At 42.5% G+C, this 13,699-nt stretch overlaps 1 protein-coding gene across 2 annotated transcripts in view; it reads right to left on the bottom strand.

Annotated features, from left to right (window-relative positions):
• Window positions 1–3,296: 3,296 nt before the first annotated feature.
• The window catches only part of RAP1A (RAP1A, member of RAS oncogene family), a 114,957-nt gene continuing 104,554 nt past the window's right edge, over window positions 3,297–13,699 (bottom strand). For both annotated transcript variants that reach the window (XM_054980845.1, XM_054980846.1), the window contains 3 exons: window positions 12,409–12,552; window positions 5,395–5,510; window positions 3,297–4,019 (listed from right to left, as the gene is read on the bottom strand). In XM_054980845.1, the coding sequence (XP_054836820.1) occupies window positions 5,424–5,510; window positions 12,409–12,552 (231 nt within the window). In that variant the 3' untranslated portion in view covers window positions 3,297–4,019; window positions 5,395–5,423. The remainder of the gene's footprint in view (window positions 4,020–5,394; window positions 5,511–12,408; window positions 12,553–13,699) is intronic.

Here is a 13,699-nt window from a genome sequence, read left to right as displayed (position 1 = left end):
AGAAGCAACCCCTCTGGAACTCTTTAAAGCTAAAATAATCCAGACCTTTCTTATTCACCACTATGTTAGAAAAAAAGTAACTCATTCATGTATGATCGTATGATGGTTTGAACCACATTTGCTAGTTGCATAAAGCCTAGCTTTAATGTTGCTCCAGTCCTCAAACACCACCTGGTGGAGATAAAGCAAGTGATCATGTATAGCATCACTATGAGCGGAACTACAAGTGACAAAAGGCACAGGTTGGACACTTGTCAGCTTCCCTCAAGTTTTGATGGGAAATGTAGGCATCCTAGTCTTGCAGCTTGGCTCTCTGACTGCTGTCCAATGGACTTTTCAACTGTCACTTGTCCAACATTCCGCCAAGCTGCCTACATTTCCCATCAAAACTTGAGGGAAGCTGACAAGTGCCAACCTGTGCCTTTTGTCGCTTGTAGTTCCGCTCTATGTCTAATTTTCAACATGGCTCCATCTGTGGATACTTAAATGCTGAGCCATGAGCAGACAAGACAGATCATTGTACAAAGCTAAGAAATGTCCCCATTTGCAGAAAAACCTGAAATCTTAAAAAAAAAATTACACTGATGGGGGTTAACACCCCCCCACCAAATAACAGAAACAATAGAAGCAACCATAATATTGCAGCCCTTGAGCCTTGGCTTTTGTTACTGAAAGGGAGGGGCAGCCCTTTGGACTCTTTCCAGTGTTATTTTGGCCTCTTAGCCTACCTCTGCTTCCCTCCTGCTCTGGAGTGAGGATTTACTCGTCCAGGCCCAGCAGCAACCACTGGCAACTTGCTACCATGCAATCTGCATATCTCACCCAGGTGCAGCAGTGACTACTATGAGATGACACACAACTTGCCTGGGCATAGCAGCAGCCTTCATTCAACTTGCATGACTTGGCTGGAGCTGGCAGTGGCCATTATGTTACTCATCTGAGTGACTTGCTACCACATGAATTCTGCAATTCCGCTACTTTTTCCAGGGATAGGGGAGAAGGGAAAGGTGAGAACTAGTGTGGTGTAAATGTACAGTGTCAGACTATGATCGGGGAAACTGAGGTTCAAATACCCACTCTGCCCTGCAAGTCTGCTGGATGACTGTGGGCCAGTCACACACTGTCAGCCTAATCTACCTCACAAGGTTGTTGTGAGGATAAAATGGAGAGGAAAATGTATTTTGAGTCCTCATTGGAGAATAAGGTGGCGTATAAATGAATAAATAATAAATAAAGCTGAAACCTGGTGGAGGGAAGATAAAGACAAAAGGAGGTTTGGTCGATGACTGGAACAGAAGGAAGCAGGGAAAAGGGAGAGGATAGGGGGGCTGCCAGGAGGAGAGAAAAAGGAAATTATGTGGGGAAGGTGATACAGAGGCAAATGAATTGAACCCCCGTAAATCTTTGCAGGTTCCCTGCTTATGCACGTCTATTGCCTGATGTCACAAAAGAAATGTTTTGCAAAGCACTGAGTAGAAGTGCGCAAAGCCTACCTACTTTTCAGTTTGCTCAGGTAGCCAAGTTCACACACCCCCCCCCCCCCGCTGACTGCAGACCAAATAGAGTTTCATAACAACTTACCGGTTACTATGGGCACTATTTTTTTTAAAAAAAAAAACATTTCAAGAGTGTGAGAAGTCAATTGTCAAGCACTCAGTTTAAATTTGAGGTCTTTTTATAGAATCTATTCTTCTGTACCTCACTAGTTCACTATTTTCTCCAGTGAACAATAAGTCTGAATCGAACCAAGTTTGCCAAACTCCTCAAACTCAAAACTATGGCCGCTACATTAAACTTAATATCTGGGGCAGACTCCAAGCATTGGGGAATGGTGTCTCCCCTCCCCACCCACGCAGATTACTTCCCCACTTGCTGTTGGAAGCATAACTCCAGTTTTACTCTACGACAGGTTTTCAAATAGATTGCAACACAATTTTGCAATGCTGTCTCTCCAAAGCAATTGAAAGAATAGCTGCACTCAAACCTAACACTAACAATTAACACTAACGGTTAACCATTAACAAACTGTTTAAAAACTTCATTGCATTTTTAATATTTAAAGTTGCACAGAATCTCTCCAATGTGGGAAGAGGGGTTGAAGTGGCCTGTAGAGTTTTCTGCAAAATTTACATCCACCAGGTGGCGTGGAAAAGCTGCTTAATTATGACGAGCTGGTTTTCACAAGCTAGTAAGAACGGCTCGAAATGTCTCAGGCATATATCTGCACGTGGGAATTAATGCAGACAAAAACACCAGTGTTTCCTTGATCATTTCTCCCATTATGTTTTTCTCCATCCCAAGCCATAGCGCAGTGGCTAGAGCATGTGCCTTGAATGCAACCACCCTGGCATCTCTACCTAAAGGATCCCAGGGAGCAGGTGTTGGGAAAGACCTTGGCGATTCACTGCCGGTCACAGCAGACAAGAATGAATTAGATGGACCAGAGTTGACTAACTGCTAAGGAGATTCATTTGTTCTTACGTCCTTAGCCTCAAGGAGACTGAGAGCCAGAAAGCTGGCATGGCGTATTATCAAACCGAGACATGAGACAACTAGTTATTAGTCCCTGATCTGCTATGGACATTTGCCAGGTAATCTTGGACCCATCACACTCTCAGCTCAATCTACCTTACAGGGCTGTTGTGCAGTGAGGGTGGAGGAGGGGAGAATGATGAATGCTGTTTTGGGTTCTGATTAGGGAGAAAAGGATATAAATAGATTTTTTGGAAAAAGTAACTTGTACTGAAGAGATCCTAGCACTGTATAACCACTAGGTTTCAGAACAACAGAGAAAACATTTGGAATTTACAATTCCAGTCATTTACTGTTAGCTTAATAACTAATGGCTTAATTATGCTTATATAATAGTACTGTCCATCCATTAACGAATCAATCCTATCTACATCTAATAACAGATGTAGACAGATAATATAATGTAAATGTTATTTTGCTATCATCTCTGTCTGGAGTGGTCTATAAAGTTAAAACGTGTGTACCAACTTACTAACAGATATGATTGCAATGAAATCACCTTTCCTATCTTATGGCACTAGTCTTATTCATTCATTCATTCATTCATTCATTCATTCATTCATTCATTCATTCATTCATTCATTCATTCATTCATTCGCTTCAACTTATATTCTGCCCTCCCCACACCAGCAGGCTCAGGGCGGTTCCTAGTGAAACACATGGAAATTATATAAAATGTCTCAGTAATGTTTACCATTACATCTTTTAAACTGCACTTTTAACCAAAGTCTGAAACGTGGAACAGAAACACACAAACAAAATGAAAATGTACTAAAATTTAATCATTCATAAAAGCTGTAATTTAATCTGTGACAGTAAAACACAAGAAGCAATATTAGAGTTGGTTTAGTATATTATATATTTTAGCTTTCAAAGCCATAGAAATCAGTTATCCCAGTTTTTTTCCTATAAAAGACCCATTTTTTCAAAGCATTATGCACAATTTTAATTAGAATATAATGGCAAAACGAAAATAATGATATTCCGTAACTTTTTAAATATAAAATGAAGTCAATGACTTGGGAAGTTATTTGCTGCAGTGAGTTCAAAAGGTAAAATTTGTATTGTCATATCTATCTCGATAGATATAAAGTATTAATTGACTGACCTTTTTAGTGCTTGATGGGAGAAGAATTATGGTAAGAGGTCATTATGAAATTATAGTAGCAATATCTAACATCTGAAATGCATCCATGCTCTTTGTATAATCATACAACTAGAGTCAATTATATTTATCACATCTGTTAACTGCTATTGCAAAGGAGAAGGACTATTGTCTTTAATTTCCAAGAGATATACACAGAGAAATTTTCTTTTTTTTTCTTCAGGGACCTTTGTGCAAACCATTATAAGATCAAAATTCTTCACATAATATATAAAAACAGGAGAAGCCTCTTCAGATATGTTGTTAATTGGTGGTGTAGTTATTTGAAGTCTGGAATGCTGGCACTTTCCAAGTTAGGCAACAGTTCTTCATTCCTGCAATCCTGGGCAGCAGAAACAGAACAAAACAGAATTTAGAAATGATTAATCTTTGTTTTAAAAAATTAAGGATACAGAGAACTGAAGGTACTCTCTCAATATACTCTTAAGGAGGAATGCCCCTAGTGGCGATTTATTTATTATGGGAAGATATTTCACTGCTTAACTGGGCTCAAATCGAAGAGCATATTTTTTAAAGGCTGATGTAATTGGATACTGGATTATTCAGACTCTTTACAAGCTCTCTAGGCAATGGCTTAGATTTAACACAAGTAAAGCAGCACTCAATGAAGAGAACTCTCCCGCATCCTCCTTCCTATTGCAGCCTGCTGAGTCCCCAAGAATTGTGCCACCTGAGGGTCAGTGATATGCAGTGCTGAAGTAGGGTGGGAGAGGTAAACAGAGATAATCGCCCTCTCCTTTTATGCTGGTGGAAGTTCCACCTAGGATTCAAGCCAAAGTTTTGTAGGCAGGGGGGAGAGAATAGGGAAGACAGTACAACTGTACTCACATCAGGCCCATGAGAGATAAAACTAGATGTCAAATACTAGTAAGTCAACAAAGGGAACTTCAGCATCACAAAGAACACAAAGGAATGTGTTCGCAGAACTCAGTATACATTGCAATACCATACTACTGCTCAAAATCTGTTCTAGTACTCCCCCTCATAAACACTATGCCTTTTAAAGCCACAACAATACCATGTATTTTGACTCAATTCTTTATGACTATATGTGGGGAAGGAGTCCACATACATTATTACCCCTACTCATAGAGCAGCATCCCAATCTCCAGAGAACGGGGGGAGGCCATTTGGCTTTCACTTCTCAGTGAACAAAGCAAGATCTGGGGAGGAGGAGAGAGAAGAAAAAGGATCCTCTGTTGTGTGTACTTTTTTCTTGCGGCAAATTATTTGTTATGAAAAATAATGACCTAAAGGAACAGCCAGGTAAAACTTGAGTCTGTAGCAGGTGGCTGTAAGATTCCTCAGAAAAGATGGTACTTGGGACAGAGAACTAGCAGGGAGTGTGAAGCAAAATTGTGTCAGGCCCTGTGTCAAGTTTACAGCATGAGGTATTTTTCTCTTCATGTCTTCAAACCTGAGGAGAATGATGTGTTGGGTCGTCTATGTGAGAACATGTAGGACACAGAATGCTTGGCCAGATTACACAGGAAGGTTATTTATAGAATGTACCCAAAACATGGAATGTTTGGCAGCTTCTCACTGCTTTGCCAAAGGAACCCATGCACCCTCCGCCCCCAGTCTGCAAGTATCCTCACATCACACATTCCAGCTGCAGCAAAGCCAGGAAGACCACAACATCTGAGCAGAGTTCAGAGGACAGAAGAATAAGGTCGGTGTTCTGGTCAGCTGCTCACCTGGCTCAGAGCTGCTGCATGCTGTGGGTCTAAAGCAGCAGACACGATTTCTTTTTAGGCTTCTTCTTTTCCACTGGTGTTTTTCTATTTATCTGTCTGACAAGATCATAAAAGATCTGGGAGAAAATCAGAAAAGCAGGAGTTAGAGAGTACCTACTTCTTACACAATCCTACGCTATGGTTTAAAAGTTTTAGGTTAAATTAAAGATGAGATATAAATGGTGGGGGTGATGAGAGTGAGAGAGAGCACAAGAACACGCATGCATTGAAATCCTCTCAGCGCTTTCTTAACTAGAATCTGGGTCAGGCACTCTTAACCTCTTGTCCTAAGAAATGCAAGGCTGTCCTAATTTATTTTTAGAGTCTCTTTAGATGGGCACCAAAACTCAAGTTTTATTGGAAGAATCCCAACTCATGTTTGTTTGAGCCAAAGTATACCTTAAAAACAGTATGTGTGTGGTTGCAAATGGGCTCCTGGGCAAGCACACAGGCAGGAGAAGAATCCTTGTCCCTCCTTTGAACCCTGGATGCTTTACCTAGCAAAGAGGGACTTGTAGGGGGAGGGATATTTGTCTTACAGCCAGTTCCATGCATCTGCTTAGAATCTTCCCACATCACTTAATCATGCCAGGGCAGACGCATGGAACTGCATGGCCCTTCTCTGCCAGTTAAATCATGAGAGGGGGGATAAAGATGCATGCATACATGGTGGCCAATTTGCACTCACTATCACCACTGCTTCAAAGGTAAGCTTTGGGGCACATATTAAACACAAGTTTCCCCCAATCAAAGTCAAGTTTGGTGTACATATAATGAGATCCTCAGAAAGGCACCTGTTGGGGCTTACCCAACTATGGGCTAGCTACAGTTTCTTTCCTGCAGTTACATCAGAAAGACAGGGAATGGTTTAAAAAGTGTTCCCCAATAAAAATCATTTCATTACAAAAGATTCACTACAAAACATTCTGTGCACATCTCACACACTGGACATGTTATACACAATCTTGCAACAGTTGCTTTGATGAGTTTCAGTTGTTGCCACCTTAGAAAGATGACAGGTTTCCTGGAAAAGAACAACCGACCACATCAGTGCCGGACTTTGCCCATCTTGGCTTATTATAGCTTGCTGGTCCGGGGGCAGGGGGGGAAGTGGTGGCAAGGAGATGGGGGAGAACAGTAACTGGATTAGAGGTTAAGTTACTACTGTCTTAAGGAAGGAACCTGTTCCAAATAACTTAAAGGAAAAGGCCATGGATCCTATAGAAATCCTCTTTGGATTCAGGCAATCATAACAATATAGGCTGGTGACAAATATCCACTTAAACTTTTGAGCAAATTAGTCTTAAACAATCTAAACTTATTTCAATTTCATATCTGACTTAGCTTTGAAACTGACCAGTTCTGAATTATGACTGTGTCTGAGAAAGGTTGTGATCTCGTTGATTCCCCTGGATCTCTCTGTAGCTTTTAATATCATCAACCCACTGGTTCCATTTCCTGATTGCTCAATCCCTCGGAATTGTGCTATGGGTTCCCTATGTCTGGTCTCCTATGCTGATTAGCATTAAATAATGATGCCATTGGGGGAAGCCATCCAGACAGCTGCAATGAAGTGTCTGCGTTTTGCTGATGATCCCCAACTCCAGGGGCAAATGAATCATTAAGGGCACCAATGGCCTCCCACTCTACCTGGGCCAGTGGTCTGGCCCATATAAGGCAGGTGGTGCTCAGTACGTTGGGGAGGCAGGTTGCCTCTTCCTACTTCTTCTTTTGGGAGAGGCAGGCAGTCTGCCCCTTCTGCCCTCCCTCATGATGAGCAGGGCCCTTTTCAAGGCCATTTTTCCTTCCCAGTCTCCCCCTGCCCAACTCTGTATTTATAGATGAGGTGAATTTTGTGATCAGTTTTTATTTTATTGTATTGTGAACTGCCTCAAAAATGATAGTAGGAAAAACATGCTAACAAATACAAATACTTTTGGTCCAGTACAAGAAGGAGTATTAGTAATAGCCTCAGTCATATCATCTACTAGCTTTGTTTATTCTAAACAACTGTTCATATATAAGCCGCAAGCAATGCAGCATCAAGAGGGCAGCACTCTCTTTACAGCCTTTCCACTTACAGTACATGATTGCTCAGCTCTTAGGGTAAGTGAAAGATTTGACTATCAGTAATGGCTACCATTAAGGCCCAAGTGTTGTTGCACATAATATACTTACCTTTTGATTACATGAACACAGAAGTACCCAATATGTGGATGGGTAGGTGGGGGAACAACCTTTTCCAGTCACCCTTTTCACAAATTTCACTACATTGCTGAATGTGAAGCAAGAGATTGTTTTGCAAATGTCTACATGGTACAGTTAGCTTTGTATGAATGCTAATATACTACTTAGCCTGATAGGAAACTCCATTTTTCCTACCCTGTGTGGCTAAGTCTGCAGTTCTTCGTGAACTGCAATATGGGGTTATTCGCTGCAACCTTGATATTATCTTTTTTCAGAAGGCTGAAGCAGAGCCAAGCACTTTCAAAAAAGTAAGATAAAGCCAGCATCTCTTTCATTCTGTACAATCACATGCTATAACAGCATTTTGATTTCTCACACATGCTCCCCATTGGGTTTACAATTACATGGTTTGATGCTGTCAGCCTAAGGCAAAATACATCCGCCTGTACTCTGGTATGGTCACCTTGGCTTCTTGTGAGACGCTTAACAGAATTTAGAGATTAAAGATTGCAAAGGAAAGGCTCACTATGCTGGTGCAGGGGAGAGAAAAGGAGGGAAATTCAGAACTGCTACCATGTGGGATATACTATTATTTCTATTTTACAGATAAGAGAACAGAGACTTACTCAGAGATATTTGGGAAGTCCATCCCGGAGTTATGACTTCAGTCCTTCTCATTCCTCTGCACCACACTCGTTTCCATCCTCCAAATCATCTATACATGCACACCCCAGCCCTTGCTCAGTTGCTGTACCAAATGGTACAGCACAGGTGCCTGGGAACAGCAGTCTAGATGAGCTCTTCAGCTTCATGATTCCCAGTAGTTTTAGGTGGGTAGCCATATTGGTCTGCAGTAGAACAGCAGGATTTGAGTCCAGAGGCATCTTAGAGGCCAATAAGATTTTCACGGTGTAAGCTTCAGGGAGCTCTGACTCTCAAAAGCTTACACCCTGAAAATCTTGTTGGCTGCTAAGGTATCACTGGTCTCAAAACCTAATGGTTACCAGTAGCATCTTGGAAGGTGACTTTTAAAAAAACTATTCTAGATTCTAAGGCTATGCACAGACAGAATCTCTCTACACTAGTAGAGCCACTGTCATCCTCTTCTTGCAGGAGGTAGGGTGTTCCCACCATCCACCCTGCAAAACTACTGCTTTGCTCAACTGCAATGCTTGGAAATGCTTGCATAGGCTTTAGGTTCTAGAGTACAGGATCAAATAAAGCGTTGCTTTCCATAATGGTTCATTATCTTACTATATAAAAGGCTAAGCGTATTCAAGACACTTCCTACCCTGGTGTGCCTCCAGAAGGCGCTGCTGTGGAGGGAAGCCCAGATGAGGCAGTCAGACCTCCAGAGAGTGTGCCGTAGCATGAAGCCCAGGCTGGGATCAGGCATGGAGCCAGAGGCAATGCCCACCCCCTCCTTCACCCAGCTGGGATCAGGAACAGAGAAGGAGCAATGCCCGCCTCCTGCCTTCACCCAGCAGGGATCAGGAGCAGAGCAGGTGGCAATACCCAGCCCCCGCCTTCACCCAGCAGAGATCAGGAGCAGAGAGGGGGCAATGCCTGCCACTCCCTTCACCCAGCTGGGATCAGGAGTGGAGCAGGTGGCAATGCCCAATGCTCCACCCAGCTGGGATCAGGTACAGAGCAGGTGGTAATGCCCAGCCCCCCTTCATGTGGCTGGAATCAAGTGCAGAGCAGGTGGCAGTGCCTGCCCCCTGCCTTCAGCTGGCTGGGATGAGGAGCAGAGCAGGTGGCAATGCCCACCCCCCTTCACTCAGCTGGGATCAGTCACAAAGCAGAAGGAAATGCCAGCTGGGATCGGGAGTGGAGCAGGTGACAATGCCTGCCCCTTTCACCTGGCTGGGATCAGGAGTGGAGCATGAGGCAATGCCCGCCCCCCCCCCTCACCTGGTCTGGCTCAGGCGCAAAGCAGGAGGTAAAGCCTGCCCTCTTTTACCCAGCTAGGTCAGGCAAGGAGCAGGTGGCAATGCCCACCCCCCGACTTCACCCAGCAGGAATCAGGTGCAGAGCAGGAGGCAATGCCTGCTCCCCGTTCAAACTGCCAGAATCTGGTGCGGAGCAGGTGGCAATGTCCCCGCTTCACTCGGCCAAAATCAGGTGCAGAGCAGGTGGTAATGCCCACCCCCACTTCACCTGGCCAGGATCAGGCAGCAATGCCCACCCCCTTTCACCTGGCCGGGATCAGATGCGGAGCAGAAGACAATTCCTGCCCCCCTTCACTCAGCTGGGGTCAGGCATAGAAGAGGTGGCCATGCCTGCCCCCCCTACCATATCAGTGATGGATTTCCCCTCTCTACAGAGCCAGCAAAGATGGCTCCCTCAGAGGGTTTGTTTATTGCCTTTTTGCCTCCTAGAAGGGGAGGTGCAACTGACAGAGCCTTGGAGAGGCAAAGAGAAAATTAGCAAACCCTCTGAGGAGATCTTTGCTGGCTCTGCAGAGAGGGGAAATTGACAAAGCTTTCTGATCTCTTTTAAAACTCAGCTTCCCAGCTAACACTGCAACTCCCTTCACGTGCGCATCCTTGTGTAATTCGTCTCTTGTCGTTTAGCTCTCAGATGCTGAAAAATGGAAGTTACTTGTTACTTCCAAGAAATAAAGCAGCAATCACAGATTTGGCACAGCTGTAAGAAAACCCAAAAATCAGCCAACAATTGCTTCCAAAAATAAAACAAAAAATGGAAATGCATCACAAAAACAGCCTATAGACCACTTCTTTCAATCTAACAAATGAGAAGCAAAGATTTGCCAAATACCAAACCATGAATCACTCACTGAGGATGGTCACATAATTTACAGGTAAGGTAATGGGTGCAAAATAGTTGCCTCTAGGTGACAAAGGAGTGACATTCCCCACTTGCTCGGCTGAGATCCCTAACATATTAAAATGCTTTGAGAGATACGAAGCATTTCCCTTAGTTCCATGAGTGCTTGTTATGGCTGAAAATGATTTGTTTTATTTAATGTCACACTCACTCTGTATTTTAACTACTATAGCCTGTTCAGACAACTGGATTCCAGCTAAAAAAGGTATGCTCTTTTTCTAAAGGATCTTGGTTTAAAAAAAATACCAGGGCTATTTTCAGTGACTACTTAACTGCTAAGCACCCACTTGTCCATCAACTTCAGTGATTTCCACTTTCCAATCTGTGCTTTTAAAAACTATGCCAGCAAAAACGGTGTTATGGAGAAAGTATACTTGAGCAAACCACAAACAGTTCAGACCTCAATCAGATCTTGGCCGCTCATTATTTCCGAGTAGGTGTAAAAACATTTGTATCTTATTAAACATGCATTAACTTTCCTGCAATATCCTCTTTTGTTACACTGCACAAATAACTACAGATGAGTTAAGTATCAGCTCATTGCAGTTTAAGGACCAAAACACAGGCTATGAAAGGAGAAAAGCCCACCACACACACCATACCAAGAAACACTTACTGACCACCCTTTTCACCCATTTCTGTTCTGTTGCCCTTTTTTCATAGTTTCAGTATTATTTTTAATTTAATTTAATTTATTGGATTTATACTCCGCCCTCTCCACATCAGCAGGCTCAGGGCGGAGTATAAATCCAATGGTTAGACAATCCTTCTTTCCAAGGATTCCAGCCAATCAGAGATCACATAATGAATGTGATGGCACTATACAGCTACACTGGGCTATCAGTTGTGTCACAGGGAGCCAACAAAGCTGATTGTAAAGGCAGCCAATGTGGTATAGCAGTCAGAGTGTCAGACTAGGATCTGGGAAGTTCAAGTCTGAATCACCACTCTGTTGTAACTCTTACCCTTCTCTTGCTACATGGCATTGTACCAGTAACACACTCAACCTAACCTACCCCACAGGGTTGTTAGGAAGAAAAAATGGAGAGGAGAATAATGCAAACCTCTTTGGGTTGCCACTGAGAAGAAAGAAGGCATATACATGAAATAAAATAAAGGCTGGTTTCACAGATTGTAACGGTATCACTGATTGAGCAACAGCTTCTCCCCTTTGGGACCAAACCCTAAAAAATTGCCAAAGGGATGTGGTGTATACGTGTGTGTGTGTGTGGGGGGGGAGAATGCTGTTGAATACTTAAACAGTAAGCATTTTCATTTTTGCTCAGCCCTACTAATGTTTTGTAATTCCATCCTTCCCCCTATATACCAATTTTGCTTATATCCATTTAGATGCCAATCCCCATCAATTAAATCATGAAGTTTCTTCCTTTCATCTGTGTGCCTTAAGCTTGCATAATCTCTATTTTATTTTCAAGAGACATTACAAGTGCTTTGGGATATTAAAAATGAAATGCATGGCACACCTGTTTACACAGGTGCTTGCCAAGCAAACACAACAAAAACCATTTAAGATTTACATTTAGTCCCATTGTTAAAGCACAGTTAGTCTGAATTGGAGGAAGAATTCTGGGCTAAAGGATTACTTCTCTCTAAGGCAATATGACAGCGAAATGAATCTGATACAAACAGCTCGGGAGAGATAAATATCTACAACCTGCATTATGGCCTCAGCACTCTGACACTGCCTATGTGCACTGTGGCAAATTTCACTTTTAGAAGATAAAGTTTTGTACCGAACAGCAATGGCAATGAAGCAAATAGCATCCCTTTAGAACAGAGCCACAATTTTTTTCAGAGCTGCAAATGGCTACTCTAATGAAACTTTAGAAATATAATATGGGTGACACACACTTAGGTACACTTAAGACTACTAACACAAGGCACATGCTGCATTCTGATGGATCAACTGATAGTTACCTCGTTAACATTGATTTTAGACTTTGCAGACGACTCTAGAAAGGCACAGTTACACCACTGTCTTGCTAAATTCTGTCCCTGTTCTTTGCCAACTACACGTTCATCTTCCAGGTCACATTTATTGCCAACCAAAATCATTGGAACCTGTGTAGAGAGACAGAAAGAGAGACAGAGGTTATGAATATGTGCTTAACCTGGAGTGCAAAAATATTAGTGAACAAGGTTGCCAATCTGCAGAAAGTTATGTTGCTTCATTGATTTCACCCACAACAACCATTGTTCTCCAGCCGTGAAAGCCTTCGACAATACTGATTATATTCACTTGAACATCCTCGTGTAATTCATCTTGTGTGGTTTGGTGTTCAGTTGGGAAGTGATTAGAGCCCAGGGACAGTGCAGTGGGCAGGGACAGCTGAGGGGAAGTGGTGAGAAGTGCCACCTCTCTCTTAGCATATGCTGCTCTGATGGTTTTGAGTTCACACCTCTATTCCAACAAACAGCATAAAGGTTTATAAAATTATGAACTGTGTAAATGAGAAAACAAATGATTATGTTCTCTCAACATATCAGAACTTGGAGTCATCCAAAAAAGTTAACTGCCAATTGGTTAAGGAGAAACAAAGAGAAGTTTGATTGTTTCAACCACCTTGCCTCATATAAAAGCAAGACCCGTTTTTTTAATTCACTAATTAGGTTATGCACAATTAACACAGAATTCACTGTCATATGATATGGCTGGGGCCACCAACATAAATGAGTTTTAAGGAAGATTAGACAAATAGGAGGTTTTTAAAACAAGCAACTTTCATTGCTTGATTATTCACTATGCAACTTAAAAATGGAAATGTCATGTTTCTGAAGCAGTCTCTCTTCATGAACAGATGCTGGGAACAAACAAAGCATGGCTGTTTCCACCAAGCCCTGCTTGGGAGGTGCTAGCTGGACACTGCTGGGGACAGCACACGACATTAGATTGATCTTTAACCTGCTCCAGCAATGCAGTCCTTACATTCTAATTCTGAATTTTACAGAGGTTTTGGCAGTACACTGCCCATGAAGAGCTCAACTGTAAAATACTAACATACACACCCATCCTGTTTCCCCAGAGCCATGTAAAAACACTACGGACAGGCAGAAAGCTGCTGATATTGGGTGTGCACACCATTCCGTTTCCTGAAATACTGAAACCCACAGATAGATACACAAAAGCAGCTGCAAAGCCTGCATCTTCCAAAGGAAAGCACACCAACACACTTATGCTCATAAATAATTACCGGCATACAGTAAGAAA

Source organism: Eublepharis macularius, chromosome 5 (genome assembly GCF_028583425.1).
Source record: "Eublepharis macularius isolate TG4126 chromosome 5, MPM_Emac_v1.0, whole genome shotgun sequence".
Classification (NCBI taxonomy): domain Eukaryota; kingdom Metazoa; phylum Chordata; class Lepidosauria; order Squamata; family Eublepharidae; genus Eublepharis; species Eublepharis macularius.
Note: the sequence above shows the minus strand (reverse complement) of the source record. Positions and strands in the feature narration are given on the sequence as shown.